The sequence below is a fragment of the Rhinopithecus bieti genome, unplaced genomic scaffold, assembly GCF_001698545.2.
Source record: "Rhinopithecus bieti isolate Rb0 unplaced genomic scaffold, ASM169854v2 scaffold_1853, whole genome shotgun sequence".
Lineage (NCBI taxonomy): Eukaryota > Metazoa > Chordata > Mammalia > Primates > Cercopithecidae > Rhinopithecus > Rhinopithecus bieti.
Window position 1 is genome coordinate 4,991,188 of NW_016804151.1, and position 18,203 is coordinate 5,009,390.

Here is an 18,203-nt window from a genome sequence, read left to right on the forward strand (position 1 = left end):
ACCAGAGACCTGGAGACCCAGTCTAACAAGGGTGATCTCCAGGCAGGTCATGCTTGATTAGTGGAGACCTCAGGCAGGTGGGCCCAAGATGGTGATTCTGGATTCTGGGAGGAGGTTCAGGAGAGAAAGGACTCATGACGGGAAACTACTACGTCTGCATAGCAAAGACCCAGCATCTCGTTTCTCGCAGGCCCCACAGGGCACGGCCCAGCCCGCACCTTGTTTTTCTCCACCAGGCCTGCTGTGTGGTACCGCACAGGCCCCGCGTAATGCACCACAATGAAGCTGGGCTCCCGGCTGAGCTTATTGTGGCCCAGGCAGGGGCTACCTGCCAGGGCAGTCTCAATGCGTGTCTGGAGCTGGGCTGCGCTGCTTGGTCGATTGAGGCGGCATTCCTGTGGGATGGGAACGGGGGTCAGCCACCAAAACGACAGTGTCTCACCACAACCCTCACTGTCCCCACCCTGTGGCCCCCATGACAGCAGACATCACACAGGCATCATAGTGTCCCTAACAGGGAGGAAATATAGCAGTTAGCAAATCTATTTGGCAAACTGGGAGGAGAGAGGCACAGAGAGGAAACAGGATAATCACGAAGGCTTCAGAAAACCCAAAGGCCAACTCTGGTGCTTGGCTCATTAGCTGACCTCCCCACCTCATTTATGAGGGAGCAGATGCTGATGGGGCTCCCCTCAATGAGATCCAAACAGGCCTGGTTGTCCTGGTAGTTGACGAATGACCACTCCAGGCCCTCAACTGCATATTCCTCCTAAAGAACAAGGTGGGATGGGGTGGGAGAAGGCAGCTGTGGTCTGATGTCCTGACGAGCCACCCACGGCTGGCCTCGGTACCACAGCATATTCCAGAACAGCATCAAATAAACAAAAGTATATCAAAACATTACATTGTACTCCATATGTGCAATTATTATTTATCAGTTAAAAATAAAATAAGGAGGAACAAAAGGCTTCTAATCAGAACCTGGACTGGGACTGGAAGGTCAGGAAGGGATTGAGGATCCAAAATAAGGACCTGCCCCCTGCTCACCCCATCCCTCACCTGCTGGGCCCTTAGATAGTGAGCCACAAAGTGCTGCTGCAGCTTCTCATTGGCGTAGTTGATGCACAGCTGTTCTAGACTGTTGTCAGGAAATGACTCAAATCCATACACATCCAGCAGGCCTGGGAGGATGGCAGAGAACCCATGGGGCTACTGCAAGGAGCAGATGGGGGATAGGGGACCAAGGAATCCAGGGTGCCTGGGTCCCTGCCAATGCCTTATACTTGGCAGCCTGGGCATGAGGCTGAGTGAGCATGACACCCGTGGTGGGCAGAACATACCTTCCCCACGCTCTACCCAAGGTGGCTCCCATCTCCACCCCATTCCCCTGTAGAACTCAGAGCAGGCAGGAAACCCAAATGAAGTGTGAAGACAGCCCAGAGCATTGGGCCCATTTTTGAGTCTGAATTCTCTGGTTCTGATAGGCACCTCCTGTGAGGAAACCAGGTTCCAGGCAACATTTTGTGTTAAATCTAGTTTGGAAGGCATTGATCTCACCAGCCAATTTGGTGCCTAGAATTCCACCATTCCATGAGCAAACTGCACTGGTACCTTTAAGCTTTATTTCCTCCTATAACTGACTGTCCCACCTAGAGTTATAACCGTGTTGACCTCCCTCAGTCATGTCCTCCAAGTCCCTTCTTTTTTTTTCCCCCTGAGATAGGGTCTTGCTCTGTTGCCCAGGCTGGAGTGTAGTGGTGTCATCATAGCTCACAGAAGCCTTAAACTCTTAGGCTAAAGTGATCCTCCCACCTCGGTCTCCCGAGTAGCTGGGACTACAGGCATGTAGCACCATGCCTGGCTAACTTTTCTGAGATGGGGTCTTGCTATATTGCCCAGGCTGGTCTCCCTTCTGGCCTCCAGTGATCCTCCTACTTTGGCCTCCCAAAATGTTGGGATTACAGATGTGAGCCACTGTGCCAGCCTCCAAAGTCCCTCTAATTCAGCTCTTTCCTCCATCCCCCACTACTCTCCTGCAATTAGAACTGGGTCTCTGGGGAGAAAAAGGGCTCTTTCAGACAAGGCACTGTTGAGCCTGTCTGGAGAGTTATGAACTGCTCAGATGCAGGTGCAGGAGAGCAGAGATCTTGCCCTATGCTGGCAGGCAGATGCAAGAGGAGACACGGGTACAAAAAAGGGAAAGGAGCTGCCCAGAGTCACACAGTGGATCCAGCGCTCCTGCCTCTCCATCCAGAGCTTTATTGCTCTTTTTCTGGAGTGCTCCCAGCACAGTGAGCCCTTGCTACCTATGAAAGTGGTCCATGAGTCGGTGTCTGCACAGATGCTGCTGTTGATCACTGATACCAGCCAGTCAAACAGCCTGTTGGGGGAAGAGAGTGGACTCTGGTGAGAGAGGGTCTGGCTGAGTCAAAGGGGTGGTAAAATTGCTCCCCCAGTCAGGGTGCTACAACCTGGAGGGCCCTTGTATTCTGCGCCTGATAGGTCAGAGGCCAAATCTTCTCCTCTTGCTTCCAGCCCATCACGTCTTGACCTACTACAGATGAAGGCTATGGGCATGCATGTTCCCAGGTACACACAAACCTGGCATGTCCTTCCGGGAAGATTGAGCACAGGACAAGCTCAACTCCTAGGCTGGGCAGGGAATGGGTCTACGTCAGTCACATGGTTCGAGACCCAGTTAGTGTCTTGGGAAGGGGCAGATGGGCCTGGGTGTGGTTTGTAAATAACTGAGTTCATTGAACACCCCTGCAAAACTCTACCTGTGGAGCCCAGAGCTCAAGGCCCCGCCATAGCCCCCAACGCAGTTCTGCACAAGTGGGCCCCCAGTCCTGAGGTCAACAATGGCATCCTCCACTCTAGAACCGGCCCCAGCCCAGAGAAGATGAGGCTACCACACAAGATACTCACACGTACAACACTATACAGGGGTTTCTTCCTCACAATTTTACTTAAAGTAATTGCTCTGCAACTTTTTTCACTTCAGTAAATAAACTGGCTCTTTTTGCAACAGGGGCTGTGCAAACGTCCTGTGGTCAGAAGCTCACTCTGTGTTCATCACACTTTATCTGCTCATCTTGTAGTGACTTGTAGGCAAAGGCTTTAAAAGTCTTTGACCTCAAATTGTGACCTGAAATTGGCTTTCAGGCAGTGGTAACTAGTCTCTTGCTGAAATGGATTTAATCTGGCCCCAGGTGCCCTGGGCCATTTTCAACTCAGACGATCTTGTTCCCCCAGCAGAGCTTCTCAGGCTCTTGGCTCTTTGTGGCATTTATGAAAGCAGGGGACCCTCTCCTCAGAAAGGTGCCCAAGGTCTCATGTGTATATGCACACACATATACCCATTTTGGCTCATCTCAGAGGATTATAGGCCCCTGAAGCCCTTAGAAGGCCTGCTGAAGAATCTCAGAACTCAAAGTGAGAAATCATCCTTAACCACATGGACAGAGGGTGGAGGTACCCATGTAACCTACCAGAAAAGGACAGGACCCCACCTCCACCACTGTGCTACATGCTGTGGGATGAGCTTCTGGCTTTACCACAATCTATCAAACTCCTAGGTGATGTACAAGGGCACAGGGAGAGACAGAGAGGCCCATTCATCCAAGGATCTGAAGCTGGAACTGCGAAAGTTCTAAATCACCTTTGGGGCCTGCTTTGCCAGCAGAGAGCTGAGGCTTTCTTCACCTTGCTGAGGGTAAAGCAGGCTCCTGAACTTTAATAATGAGCTGAATCCTGGTCAGGAATGTAGCAACTTCCCCACTCAGAAAGAGGCCACAGGTGCTGCTTGGGGAATACCTGGGAGCCGTGCCCTGCTGTGTCCAGGGGTTTGAGGAGCAGGGAGAGGAACCAGTCTGTCTTATCCCCCACCCTGGGCCTGTGCCTATTGCCTGATGTTGTCTGGCCCAACTCCGGACAGGAAAAGCACCTGTTGGGAGGGCAGGGGCCAGAGTAACTGCTCACCGTGAGTAGATCAGTTTGGCCAGGCAGTCTCTGCGGGTGTCACACTCGGTTTGGGGGCAGGGCTTCCGGAACACCTGCTGCTGCCTTCCTGCCCTGATGGTTCTAATCTGCACCGTCTCCAGCAGCACGTCCTCTGGGAGCCCCAGCAGCAATGCTGCCGTCCTGACAGAGCCTGGGAGGGGCGAATCCTCTTTAGGCAAATCACTCTCCATCCAGTCCTCTTCATGAGGCACTGTGAAGTCATCACAGTGGGGATCATGACTTGCCCAACTGGACAGAAGAAACCTAAGTTCTGATCAGTGAAGTGACTCACCAAAGGACTCCATAAGCGGCAGTCAGAACTCAAACCCAGCACTTCCATGTACTAGTCATGCTGCCGCGTACGGGACAAATCACTTTACAAACCTCTGACCCATTTTCTTATCTTTAAGAGGGGGACGATACTGTCTGCCTCACCAGACAGGGTGAGGAATAAATGATCCAGGGCCAGGCCCTACAGTGGGTGGCTTAAGCAAGGGCATCAGATTCCAATTTTTACCATCCGGCCTTGCACCCAACCCCAGCAATGCTGGCGACCTTCCAGAAAGGGCCTGCCCTATCCCACACCCCTGCCCCTCACACTTGGCATCATCCATTGGCTGGCAGGGCTGGGCTTCATCCTCGGAGGCAGCAAACTGGATATTGCCAAGGTGCAGCAGTCCAGCTAGGACCTAGGGGGAAGAAAAGGATGGATGGGAGCAGGAGAGGGCGTGAGCTGGGCCTACTCTGGGAAGAGCCATTCTGCTGAGTACAATCACAGCAGAAGGGCAGCACCCGATCATGGCCCGTGTGCCCATCTCTGCCAGGCACAATTGTATGCAAGTTACATGCATTGCCTCATTGCATCTTTTCAACAACCTGTAAGGTATGTGCTATGCCACTGCCTGTGATAGAGATGAGACTGAGGACACATGCTTCCTGAGGGGAAAGGCGGGATGAGAATCCAGGCTGACTTCAGATGTCTCCTGGGGCAGCCCGTGGGCCCCCATGCCTGCCCACCCTCTACCTCTCTGCCCCCTGCTTTCTAGGAATAGACTGGTGGCTGGGGGCAGGGCTGCTTCTGTGTGCCTGCTGGAGGCTTGTTTCTGCTTCCTTGAGCCCTTTCCCACTGCCAGGATTCTGAGAGCCCAGCCTGCTGGAATAACTGTGACCTCAGTCTGTGTGTGATGGGTGCCCCTTTGCCTTTGCACTCAGCGTTCCAGACAGACAAGACCCCAGGGGCTATAGACAGAAGCTCCCCTCACCCCGCCAATGCCCAGCAACTTCAAAACCCTCAGACCCAGCTGGGCATTGTGGCTCATGCTTGTAATCCCAGCACTTTGGGAGGCTGAAGCAGGTGGATCACTTGAAGTCAGAAGTTTAAGACCAGCCTGGCCAATATGGTGAACCCCCATCTCTACTAAAAATACACACACACACACACACACACACACACACACACACACACACACACAAGATTAGCTGGGTGTGGTGGCACATGCCTGTAATCCCAGCTACTTTGGAGGCTGAGGTAGGAGAATCACTCGAACCTGGGAGGAGGAGGTTGCAATGAGCTGAGATTGTGCCACTGCACTCCAGCCTGGGCAACAAGAGCGAAACTCCATCTCAAAACAACAACAACAAAAAACCAACCTCAGACCTGACGCAGGGACCCTACCCACCATTCCTGTATGGTCCCAGGCAGGTCTCCTCCGTGTGCTACTGGTCTTCCAGCCACAACTTGCTCCAGAAGACTGCCATGTCCACCAGGCAGAAGGGCTATAGCAGAGGGTCATGCCACCCCCAAAGCACTCCTGCTCCGACTGCCAGTGTTGTCCACTTATCCTGGGCTTGTCCCCAGGTGCTGTCCTTCTGTGAAGCTCTTACCTTGCAGTGTCTGAGCAGCCCCCATCTGCAGGTAAGGGTCACTTTCCACTGCATTGCTACCTCCCTGCAGTAGCATCCCTGTCTCGACTGCCAGCCCATGCTATCTATTCCCTCCTGCTGCTCTAGAGGGTGAGGAAGATCAGAGGAAGCAGTCAGCTCTGTCAGCAAAGACAGAAGGGAGGCCCCCTTAGTGCGGCTGAGAGGAGCCCAGCTCACCTGGGTCAGTCTCATGTACCAGAGGACGATGGGGCACAGGTAGGGGGAAGACAGAGAGAGTGGGAATTTGGAATTACTATGTCTGGTACTCTGTATCACCACTTAGTGGTATCTGACCTTGGGCACATCACTTTACCTCTCTGGTTTTCTCAGGCATAAAGGGAAATAAACACACACAGAGGACTGTTGAAAAAACTAAGTGAGCAGAGAGGTGTGAACATGACTTGTAAGTTTTAATGTACTAGACAAGTGAGCGGTAGCACTAGTTCTCTCTTCTGATGATCCAGGACCTTGCTCTCTGCCCCCATGGATCACTTACTGCATTCTGTACTCTTAGCACTGTGTACGCATCACTGTTCCTTATTACCCGGCCACCCCACCACCTGGTCTCCAGCCTCAGCAGAACAGAGAGGTGGCTGATTCCTTGGAGGTAGCACAGAGGGGCCCAAAGTCCTAGATGCTCAGGGAAAGACCAACTCCAAGTCCAGGGAACGGCTCTATGAAAGGGGCTGCCCATCATCTCTCCCAAACATAAATGGCACGGCTTTTCTTCTGACCTTAAAGATGTTGTTCTGGGTAGGGGTGTCAATGCCCAAATGGAGCATAGCCTCTCTGGTCACCTCAAAACAATCCTCTGAAAAAGAATCCAAGTCACAGCCCACTGTCAGGGCCAGAGGTCAGCAGCAGCAGCAAGATGTGAGGGAGGCAGGCTCTGTAGAGAGTGGGTGGGTGATGCTGGGCCAGCGCAAGGTGCTGGATGGGGCTCCTCTTACCTTCTAAGCTCCTCTCTGGGTTGGGCAGCCAGGAGAAGGCAGCTCCCTCAGGGAGGTGCCACTGGAGTCTCTCGTCCTCACTGGCTCCTTTGCAAATCTGTGGAGAAGGGTAGGTGGGAGGCTGGGTAGAGGGTCTGAGAAAAGCCCAGACCTGCATAAGCATGGGATTGGGATGAGAGGAGTGAGAGATGGTAGCAACATCACAAGGCTCAGAGGTCCCTGCAGAGAGCCCAGGGCAGGTACGGGGGCAAAAGATGCTGTCAACATAGTCCTAGATGTCTCCAACCTGATGCAAAAAAACCCTGCTCTGGGGAAACCTGCAGTCTGATGAAGAAAGGACACTTCCTGCCCAGGGAGCCCCTTGTCTTGACTCGGGAGGCATACTTATCACCTAAGCATGCTCCGATTCTGAGAGTAAGGGAGACATCTTATCCATGCCTTGCAGGACTCCCAGTCTGATGGAAAAGGCACAACTCTAGGGAAGCCCTTATTCTGTTAGAGACAGATGCCATTGTAGGAGAGCCCTTAGAATGATAAGGGTGACACAGCTTCCACCCTAGAGATGCAGTCCCGGCCTCAAGGACCTTCTGGTCTGATGGAGAGGTAAAACATGCCCCCAGGCCACAACTGTGCTGGGAGTCAAGGCACAGTGTGAGGCAGAAATGTTGCACATAAAGTCTGCAGAAGAAAGTGGTGGCTCCAGGCCGGGCGCGGTGGCTCAAGCCTGTAATCCCAGCACTTTGGGAGGCCGAGACAGGCGGATCACGAGGTCAGGAGATCGAGACCATCCTGGCTAACACGGTGAAACCCCGTCTCTACTAAAAAAAAAAAAAAAAAAAAAAAAAAAACTAGCCGGGCGAGGTGGCGGACGCCTGTAGTCCCAGCTACTCGGGAGGCTGAGGCAGGAGAATGGCGTAAACCCGGGAGGCGGAGCTTGCAGTGAGCTGAGATCCGGCCACTGCACTCCAGCCTGGGCGACAGAGCGAGACTCCGTCTCAACAACAACAACAACAACAACAACAACAAAAAAAAAAAAAAAAAAAAAAAGAAAGTGGTGGCTCCATCAAAAGCTAGGTGAAGGAGCTAGGCATGGAGAACTCTGGGGGGTGGGGGGTTGAAAGACACAGACCCATCCCTGCCCTGCATCTGGGGGGCTGTGGGCTCCACTTTGCACAAACCTGATAGAAGATGTGGAAGTTCCTCTCACTGGAAGCCTGGCAGGCCACTCGAGTTTTCTCTAGGAGGTAGGTCTGGACTGCGGCTCCAGTCATCTGCTGAGCCCTGGGGCACACACAGGCCAGAGCTCATTAGCTGCCCATTTATTCCATAGCCATGTCTGGCAATTTGGGTGTGCCAGATTGCCTGCCACCTGGCAACTCCCCTCCAAGCTCTTCACTTAGCCAATGGGCATTGAGGGGTGGGGACCACTCAGAATATCCTTGGGTGTCCTGGAATATTCCCCTGCATCAAGCTCAGGTGGGCAGGGCCAAGGTCTCTGCACATCACTTTGCTCTACCCCAAGACAGGAGTCGAAGTCCCAGCTTCAAGCTCAGGCATATGGTCCAAAGAGGTGGCAATTTAGCTAGAAGTCTCTGAGCAAGAGTAGAAGCCAGGAGGAACCCAGGCCTGAATAAGCACACTGCCCCAGGGTACCCTAGAGGGAAAGGAGCTATAGTTCTCCAGGTACAAAGATCACCCTCAGAGCTCACACCTGAGGTAAAGGGCAATCACCTGGAGGAGCAGGGTTTTTGCCCATAGGGGTGGCCCAGGCCAGATACCACCCTAGCCACTTTCAACCTCCTCAATCCCATCCTCCCACTAGCCAGGGCGACAGCAGCTATTACCTGTTCAGCTGGAGCTGGATGAACTTTCCAAAGCGACTGCTGTTGTTATTCCTCAGCGTACATGCATTCCCTACAGATCACACCAATGTTTATTTCACTCCTCTGGGTTTGCAGAGTCCTCATAAGCCAAAGTGGCTGCAGGTCTCTGGAGGTCACGTTCCTGTGCTCAAGTCACCTAAAGGCCCCTTTGTTGGTTTTCATGTCATAGGGGACAGCACTAGAAAATGGGCCCTCATGCTTTAGCAAGTGGGATTCAGGGGAGTCAGAAGAACTTCCTGGCAAGAAATTGGAATGAGCACGCCTAGGCAGTCAGGGACTGTCTTCGTTAAAGGGAAAGGTCAAAAACAATCAGCTGTCACTATTGACTTTACATAGGAAGGCAATCTGGGTTCCAGTGCCAACACAAACACTAATCGCCTTGTATCCCACGACAAGTGCCCTTCTTTGAACCATGAGGAAACTGGATAGATAGAATTTGCACGAGCTAAGCCACCAGGTCTTCTCCAGTACGACTGTTATGTGTGCCTAGGCTGGAGCGAGGAAGAGGACTGAACGACATCACCTCTGTTAGAATGATGCCGAGGAGTACCAGGGAGTAGGCTGGGGATCTGAGGCAGTGAAGGATACACTCATCCTCCAACCCCACCCAAGAGAGGGTCTCAAAGCACTGCCCCTCTTCCCGGAAGGTGGAAAACCCCAGAGGAAATGGGACTGAGATACTGTGCAAAGGACCCCGAGCTCACCAAAAGCCTCCATGACAGGGTTGGAGTTCAGGATCCTCTGTTCTATCCTCTCTGCAATCTTGTGGGTCTCCCAAGATGCGGGTGATGGGGCCACCACAGCATAGAACTTCATTAGGCAGCGAGACGTCCATGTCTGTGGCAGAAACAGCCCTGTGGGAGCTGTGTCTAGGTTCCTGCCCACTTCTGAGCCTGCCTGAAAACAGTGCCCACCAGAGCTTTCTTCTCCACCAGTGTGTTGCTGACTAAATGGGTGAAGGCAGAATTCAACCCTGGCCTCAGGCAAAGCACTTCCTCTACCTGTGTTTGTAAAATGGGGGTATACATCTGTTTCTCCCAGCTCTGTGACAGACACTGAGCTATCGAGGCTTTCTGTGTATGTGTTTTTGCAAACTCTGCAAAGGTGTGATTATACAATTGTTTATAAAATGATGAAACCAAAGCACAGAAATTTAAAAATTTATTAAAGATCATGTATCTACTCAATGACAGGGCTCCAATTTATACTCAAGCAGTCTAATTTTTTTTTTTTTTGAGACAGAGTCTCGGCCTGTCTCCCAGGCTGGAGTGCAATGGCACAATCTCGGCTTACTGTAACCTCTGCCTCCTGAGTTCAAGTGATTCTCCTGCCTCAGGCTCCTGAGCAGCTGGGATTATAGGTATGCGCCACCACACCTGGCTAATTTTTTGTATCTTTAGTAGAGACGGGGTTTCACCATGTTGGCCAGGCTGGTCTCGAGCTCCTGACCTCATAATCCGCCCACCTCAGCCTCCCAAAGTGTTGGGATTACAGGCGTGAGCCACTGCACCTGGCCCCAAGTATTCTAATTTTAAAATTCATACTCTCGGCCGGGCACAGTGGCTCACGCCTGTAATCCCAGCACTTTGGGAGGCCGAGGCGGGTGGATCACAAGATCAGGAGATCGAGACCATCTTGGTTAATACGGTGAGACCCCGTCTCTACTAAAAATGCAAAAAAATTAGCCGGGCGTGGTGGCAGGTGCCTGTAGGCTGAGGCAGGAGAATGGTGTGAGCCCAGGAGGCGGAGCCTGCAGTGAGCCGAGATCACACCACTGCACTCCAGCCTGGGCCACAGAGCGAGACTCCGTCTCAAAAAAAAAAAAAAAAAATTCATACTCTTTTATTCTTAATCAGCTGAAGTGAGGTATACTTTCATTTTAACTTCTAATTGTTTGTGGCTAAGACATAGAAATACACTTAATCTTTACATATTGACCTTGCATCCTATCACCTCACTAAATGCTCTACAACTTTTTAGTTGTAGTAAGGTGGCAACTTACTGTGCAGATTCTTTAGATTTTTCTTTGGGATCAGGGATGTTTCTATCTTCTGAAAGAATTTATGTAGAACTGCTAACATTTCTTCCTTAAATGTTTGGTAGAATTCACAAGTGAAGCCACCAGGGCCAAGAGTTTTCTCTGTGGGAAGGCTTTTAACTATGACTTCAATTTCTTTCAGAAATAGGGGCTATTCAGGTTCTTTTCTTCTTATGTGATCTTCAGCATTTTGTTTTCAAACTATTTCTCCATTTCATCTAAATCGTGTAATTTCTTGACATAAAGTTATTAAAAACATTACTGTAAGATCTGTAGTGATGTCTACTCTTTCATTCCTGATATAGCTGATTTACATCTTTTTTCTCTTTTTATAAGTCTGACTGGAGAGTTACCATTTTTTTTTTTCTTTTTGAGACAAAGTCTTGCTCTGTTGCCAGGCTGGAGTGCAGTGGCATGATCTCAGCTCACTGCAACCTCTCCTTCCTGGGTTCAAGTGATTCTCCTGCCTCAGCCTCCTGAGGAGCTGGGATTACAAGTGCTCATGACCACACCCAGCTAATTTTTGTATTTTTAGTAGAGACAGGCTTTCACCACGTTAGTCAGGCTGGTCTCTAACTTCTGACTTCAGGTGATCCACCCGCCTTGGCCTCCTAAAGTGTTGGGATTACAGGTGTGAGCCACCGCACCCAGGGAGAGTTATCATTTTATTTATCTTTTCAGAGAAAAGTCTTTTATTTCATTACATTTTTTTCTATTTTATTCACCTTCACTTTTTCCCTTCTTATGCATACTTTATTTTGTTTTCCTCTAGCTTCTTAAGGTGTGCCACAGACTGAATTGTGTTCCCCTCAAATTCATATTTTGAAGCCCTCACTCCTAATGTGACTGCATTTGGAGATGGGATCTTTGGGAGGTAATTAAGGTTAAATAAGGTAATGAGGCCAGGTGCAATGGCTCACGCCTGTAATCCCAGCACTTTGGGAGGCTGAGGCAGGTGGATTGCCTGAGGTCAGGAGTTCAAAACCAGCCTTGACCAACATGGTGAAAACCCTGCCTCTACTAAAAATACAAAAATTAGCTGGGTGTCATGGCATCACCTGTAATTCCAGCTACTAGGGAGACTGATGCAGGAGAATAGCTTGAACCTGGGAGACAGAGGTTGCAGTGAGCTGAGCTCGCACCGTTGCACTCCGGCCTAGGCAACAACAGCGAAACTGTCTCAAAAAAAGAAAAAAAAAAAAAGGTAATGAAGATGTTGTGCTTTATTAGTTCAAAATATTTTCTAATATCAACTTGGTAATGAAATTACAGAAAAGGCTGGACGCAGTGGCTCACGCCTGCAATTCCAGCAATTTGGGAGGCCGAGGTGGCAGATCACTTGAGGCCAGGAGTTTGAGACCAGCCTGGCCACCACAGTGAAACTATAACGTCTCTACTAAAAATACATAGTCTCCCTACTAAAAATACAAAAATTAGCTAGGTGTGGTAGCAGGCATTTGTAATCTCAGATACTCGGAAGACTGAGGCAGGAGAATCACTTGAACCCAGGAGGCGGAGGTTGCAGTGAGCCGAGATCACACCACCACACTCCAGCCTGGGCCAGAGTGAGATTCCATCTCAGGAAAAAAAAAAAAAAAAAAAGAGAGAGATATATATGTATCTGTCTCTGTCTCTTTAGAAGATAATCACTGTAAGGCAAAAATGGTAACAATGTTTATATGATAGCATGGCATCATTTAAACGCTGAATCTAATCAAAGGCAATAAATAAAAAGGAACTAAGATCACATGGAACAATTTAAAAAATAACAAGATGGGCCGGGCGCGGTGGCTCACGCCTGTAATCCCAGCACTTTGGGAGGCCGAGGCAGGCGGATCACGAGGTCAGGAGATAGAGACCATCCTGGCTAACACGATGAAACCCCGTTTCTACTAAAAATACAAAAATTAGCTGGGCGTGGTGGCGGGCACGAGTAGGTAGCAGTCCCAGCTATTTGGGAGGCTGAGGCAGGAGAATAGCATGAACCTGGGAGGTGGAGCTTGCGGTGAGCCGAGATCACGCCACTGCACTCTGGCCTGGGGGACAGAGCGAGACTCTTGTCTCAAAAAAATAAAAAATAAAAAATAAAAAAAATTTTTTTTAAATAAAAATAAAAAATAACAAGATGGTAGATTTAAACCCAGGCATAGTGATATATCGATATATAGATATATATATATACACCTTTTTTTTCTTTATAGTATCATTGTGATTTTATCTTTGACCCATAGGATATTTAGAAGTGTGTTGTTTAATTTCCCAATGTTTTAGGACTTTCTAGGTGTCTTTGTTATTTATTTCTAGTTCAATTCTATTCAGGTCAAGGAACGTAGTTTGTGTCATTTTAATTTTTTTTTTTTTTTTTTTTTTTTTTTTTTTTGAGGGAGTCTCACTTGCCCTGTGTGAGTAAACTGGGACTACAGGCACAAGCCACCATGCTTGGCTAATTTTTGTATTTTTTTTGTAAAGATGGGTTTTCCCCACATTTACCAGGCTGGTCTAAAACTTAAGCAATCCACCAGCCTTGGCCTCCCAAAGTGCTGGGATTACAGGCGTGAACCATTGTGCCTGGCCTCAAAATGTAGTTTTGATTTTACGTATTTTTCCTTTCAATGATAGCAGATTTTACTTCATGTATTTTGAAACTGTAATTAGGTACACACCTGTTTAGAACTGTTTTCTTGATGAATTTATCATTATGAAATGTCTCATCTTATCCTTAGTAATATTGCTTGTTCTAAAATCGTTGTTCCATATTAATGTAACCACTTCAGCTTTCCTTTATGTGTGTTAGGATGTTATATTTTTTTCCATCCATTTAGTTTGAACTTATCCACGAGTAGACCACTTATATTTATCGTAATTGTCACTATGCCTGGGTTTAAATCTACCATCTTGTTCTTTAAATTGTTCCATGTGATCTTAGTTCCCTTTTTTCTTTCACTGCCTTTGATTAAATTCAGCATTTTAATGATTCCATTTTATCATATAAGCATTGTTACCATTTTTGCCTTAGAGTGATTATCTTCTAAAAGACAAAATAAAATAAAAGATATAACATCTGTGATGCTAAAACGTACCCCTTTGTGTAGATCCAAATATTTATCTGGTTTTCATATTATTTTGGACTAAAGAATTTCCTTTATCATTTCTTGCAGTGCAGTCTGCACACAATGAATTCCCTCAACTTCTATTTGTCTGAAAAGTCTTTATTTCAGTTTCATTGTTGAAAAATACTTTTGCAACAGAATTCTAGGTTGACAGATTTTTCTTTTCTTTTAGCACTTTAAAGGTGTCACTATTATCTGCGGGCTTTGCAGTTTTTGTCAAGATTCCTATTGTCATTCTTATCTTTGTTCCTTTTTATGTAATATTTATTTTCCTGGCTTCCTTTAAGATTTTTTTTTCCTTTTTTTTGTGACAGAGTTTCACTCTGTCACCCAAGCTGGAGTACAGCGGCACGATCTTGGCTCACTACAACTTCCTCCTCCTGGGTTCAAGCAATTCTCCTGCTTCAGCTCCCAAGTAGCTGGGATTACAGGCACCTACCACCATGCCTGGCTAATTTTTTGTATTTTTAATAGAGACGGGATTTCACCATGTTGCCCAGACTGGTCTCAAACTCCTGACCTCAAATGATCCACCTGCCTCAGCCTCCCAAAGTACTCAGATTACAGGCGTGAGCCACTGCACCCAGTCCTTAAGATTTTTTTCTTATATTTAGTTTTCAGCACTTTGACCATAATGTGCCTAAATGTGTTTTCTTTGTATTCATTCTACTTAATATTTTTTGAGCTTCTTGGATCTGTGCTTGCATTTTTGGTTAATTTTGTAAAAATATTACTTTTGACCTATGTCCTCTCTCTACTCCTAGGACACCAATTACAAGTACAGTTGACCCAGGCCGGGTGCGGTGGCTCAAGCCTGTAATCCCAGCACTTTGGGAGGCCGAGATGGGCGGATCACGAGGTCAGGAGATCGAGACCATCCTGGCTAACATGGTGAAACCCCGTCTCTACTAAAATACAAAAAACTAGCCGGGCGAGATGGCGGGCGCCTGTAGTCCCAGCTGCTCCAGAGGCTGAGGCGGAGCTTGCAGTGAGCTGAGATCCGGCCACTGCACTCCAGCCCCATCTCAAAAAAAAAAAAAAAAACAAAAAACAAAAAACTAGCCGGGCGTGGTGGCGGGCGACTGTAGTCCCAGCTACTTGGGAGGCTGAGGCAGGAGAATGGCGTAAACCCAGGAGGCGGAGCTTGCAGGGAGCTGAGATCCGGCCACTGCACTCCAGCCTGGGTGACAGAGCGAGACTCCGTCTTAAAAAACAAACAAACAAACAAACAAAAAAAAACACAAGTACAGTTGACCCTTGAACAGCACGTGTTTGAACTGCATGGGTCCATTTATACGTGGGCTTTTTTCAATAAATCTCTCCTGCCTCCCCTTCTATTATACTTCCACTACCTCTGCCACCTCTGAGACAGCAAGACCAAGCAAGACTGTCCTCTTCCTCCTCAGCCTACTCAAAGTGAAGATGACGGTGATGAAGACCTTTATGAGGATCCACTTTCATTTACGTGGTAAATGTATTTCTTCCTTATGACTTTCTTAATTTCACTTCTCTAGCTTATTTCTTTGTAAGAACGCAGTATATAAGACATATAACATACAAAATACGTACTGACTGTAATGTTACTTGTAAGGTTTCCAGTCAACAGTAGTTAATCAGCAGTTAAACTATATGCAGATTTTTCAACTGCGTGGTGAGTTGGTGCCCCTAACCTCTGCATTGTTCAAGGGTCAATTATATGGCAGACCATTTGATATTGTACTACAGTTCTTGGATGCAATTTTGTCTTTGTTTTTCAATTTGGATAATTTCTATTTACCAACTGTCAAGTTCACTAATGCATTCTTTTGCATGTCTAGTTTGTTGATAAGCCCAAAGAATTATTTATCATGTTTTAAATTTTTATCATCTCCATTTGATTCTTTATAGTTTCCACCTCTCTGCTGCAGAGATTGGAGGAAAATTTTCTGGACACACCAATAAGCTCATGGGAAAAGTTACGGCTGTTCAGGGTCCCACAAGTTTAAAAAGCTACCTACAGTGAGACCCCACTGGTTGACAATCTTGTCCATAAACAAAGATTCTAATCAGTTGCTTAATGCCTTATTTTCAAATATGAACAGATACTCAATGATCATTAACTATTTCATAAGCCTCTTTTATGTGAAATGACAAATATCATAAATGTTAGAAAAAAACTAGAACTCAGAATTACAATTTTTAACAAATATTCAAAGTTACGAAGAATTGGAAGGTAAAGAAGCAAATATCTCCCACAAGATCAAAATAATAAAGAGAAAGGAAGATAGGTGAGAAAAATATGAATATTAGACAACTAACGAAATTTCCTAACAGAAGTTCCAGAAGGAGAAAACAGGGGAGGAAATTATTAGATATAATACAAAAATACTGAGTTTCCAAGTTAAAAAAGACCCACACAAAGTACCCAGCTTAATAAATGAAGAAAGGCCATATCACAACACAGCACTGTGAATTTTAATACCTAAAAGCTTTTGGGAAAAAAAAAAATCACCATTACGGACTGGGACTCTCAACAGCAATATATGAAAATAAAACTTCAGCCAGGCACAGTGGCTCACGCCTGTAATCCCAGCACTTTGGGAGGCCAGGGTGGGCGCATCACAAGGTCAAGAGATTGCGATCATCCTGGTCAACATGGTGAAACCCCATCTCTACTAAAAATACAAAAATTAGCTGGGCGTGGTGGTGCATGCCTGTAGTCCTGGGTACTCGGGAGGCTGAGGCAGGAGAATTGCTCCAACCTGGGAGGCGGAGGTTGCAGTGAGCCGAGACTGTGCCACTGCACTCCAGCATGACAACAGAGCAAGACACTATCTCAAAAAAAAAAAGAAAAGAAAAGAAAAGAAAAGGAAAAAAAGAAAAGAAAATCTCTATATTCAGAAAAGAAAATTATTTCTAACCTGGAATTATAAAACCCAGTCAAAATATCAATCAGATCTGAGGCAGAAGAGACATTTTCAGATGTGCAACAATTTGTCCTCCATGTACCTTGTTCAGGAAACTACTAAAGAATATGGTTTGGCCGGGCACAATGGCTCACGCCTGTAATCCCAGCACTTTGGGAGGCCGAGGCGGGTAGATCACGAGGTCAGGAGTTCAAGACCAGCCTGGCCAAGATAGTGAAACCCTGTCTCTACTAAAAATACAAAAATTAGCCAGGCATGGTGGCAGGCACCTATAATCCCAGTTACTCGGGAGGAGGCTGAGGCAGAGAACTGCTTGAAACCAGGAGGCGGAGGCTGCATTGAGCCGAGATCACACCACTGCACTCCAGCCTAGGCGACAGTGCGAGACTCGGTCTCAAAAAAAAAAAAAAGAATATGGTTCATAAAAACAAAACAAGGCAGTAAATGAAGAAAAAGAAAGCCATGGTGACTAGGTGTGGTGGCTCATGCCTGTAAACCCAGCACTTTAGGAAGCCGAAGCGGGAAGATCACTTGAGGCCAGGAGTTCAAGACCAGCCTGGCCAACATGGCGAAACTCCGTCTGTACTAAAAATATAAAAATTAGCAGACTGGGCGTGGTGGCTCACGCCTGTAATCCTAGCACTTTGGGAGGCCAAGGCGAGCGGATCACGAGGTCAGGAGATCGAGACCATCCTGGCTACTACGGTGAAACCCTGTTTCTACTAAAAATACAAAAAATTTGCCAGGTGTGATGGCGGGCACCTGTAGTCCCAGCTACTCAGAAGGCTGAGGCAGGAGAATGGCATGAACCTGGGAGGCGGAGCTTATAGTGAGCCAAGATCACACCACTGCACTCCAGCCTGGGCGACAGAGCGAGACTCTGTCTCAAAAAAAAAAAAAAAAATTTGCTGGCTGTGGTGCTATGCAACTATAATCCTAGCTACTTGGGAGACTGAGGCATGAGAATCATTGGAACTGGGAAGGCGAAGGTTGCAGTGGGCTGAGATTGTGCCGCCGCACTCCAGCCTGGGTGACAGAGACCCTGTCTCAAAAAAAAAAACAAAACAAAACAAAATAAAAGGCCGGGCGCAGTGGCTCAAGCCTGTAATCCCAGCACTTTGGGAGGCCGAGACGGGTGGATCACGAGGTCAGGAGATCGAAACCATCCTGGCTAATACGGTGAAACCCCGTCTCTACTAAAAAAATACAAAAAACTAGCCGGGCAAGGTGGCGGGCGCCTGTAGTCCCAGCTACTCGGGAGGCTGAGGCAAGAAAATGGCGGGAACCCGGGAGGCGGAGCTTGCAGTGAGCTGAGACCCTGCCCCTGCACTCCAGCCTGGGTGACAGGGCCAGCCCCCGCCTCAAAAAAAAAAAATAAAATAAATAAACAA

General features: G+C 47.8%; 1 protein-coding gene across 1 annotated transcript in view; it reads right to left on the bottom strand.

Moving 5' to 3' along the window:
- MYO19 (myosin XIX) overlaps positions 1-18,203 on the bottom strand; it is a 42,911-nt gene that overhangs the window by 11,464 nt on the left and 13,244 nt on the right. Inside the window, 11 exon segments of the mRNA XM_017866973.1 lie at positions 219-395; positions 656-769; positions 1,060-1,181; positions 2,307-2,380; positions 3,982-4,153; positions 4,601-4,691; positions 6,660-6,736; positions 6,876-6,972; positions 8,054-8,156; positions 8,720-8,789; positions 9,463-9,595. Of these exon segments, the coding sequence (XP_017722462.1) occupies positions 219-395; positions 656-769; positions 1,060-1,181; positions 2,307-2,380; positions 3,982-4,153; positions 4,601-4,691; positions 6,660-6,736; positions 6,876-6,972; positions 8,054-8,156; positions 8,720-8,789; positions 9,463-9,595 (1,230 nt within the window).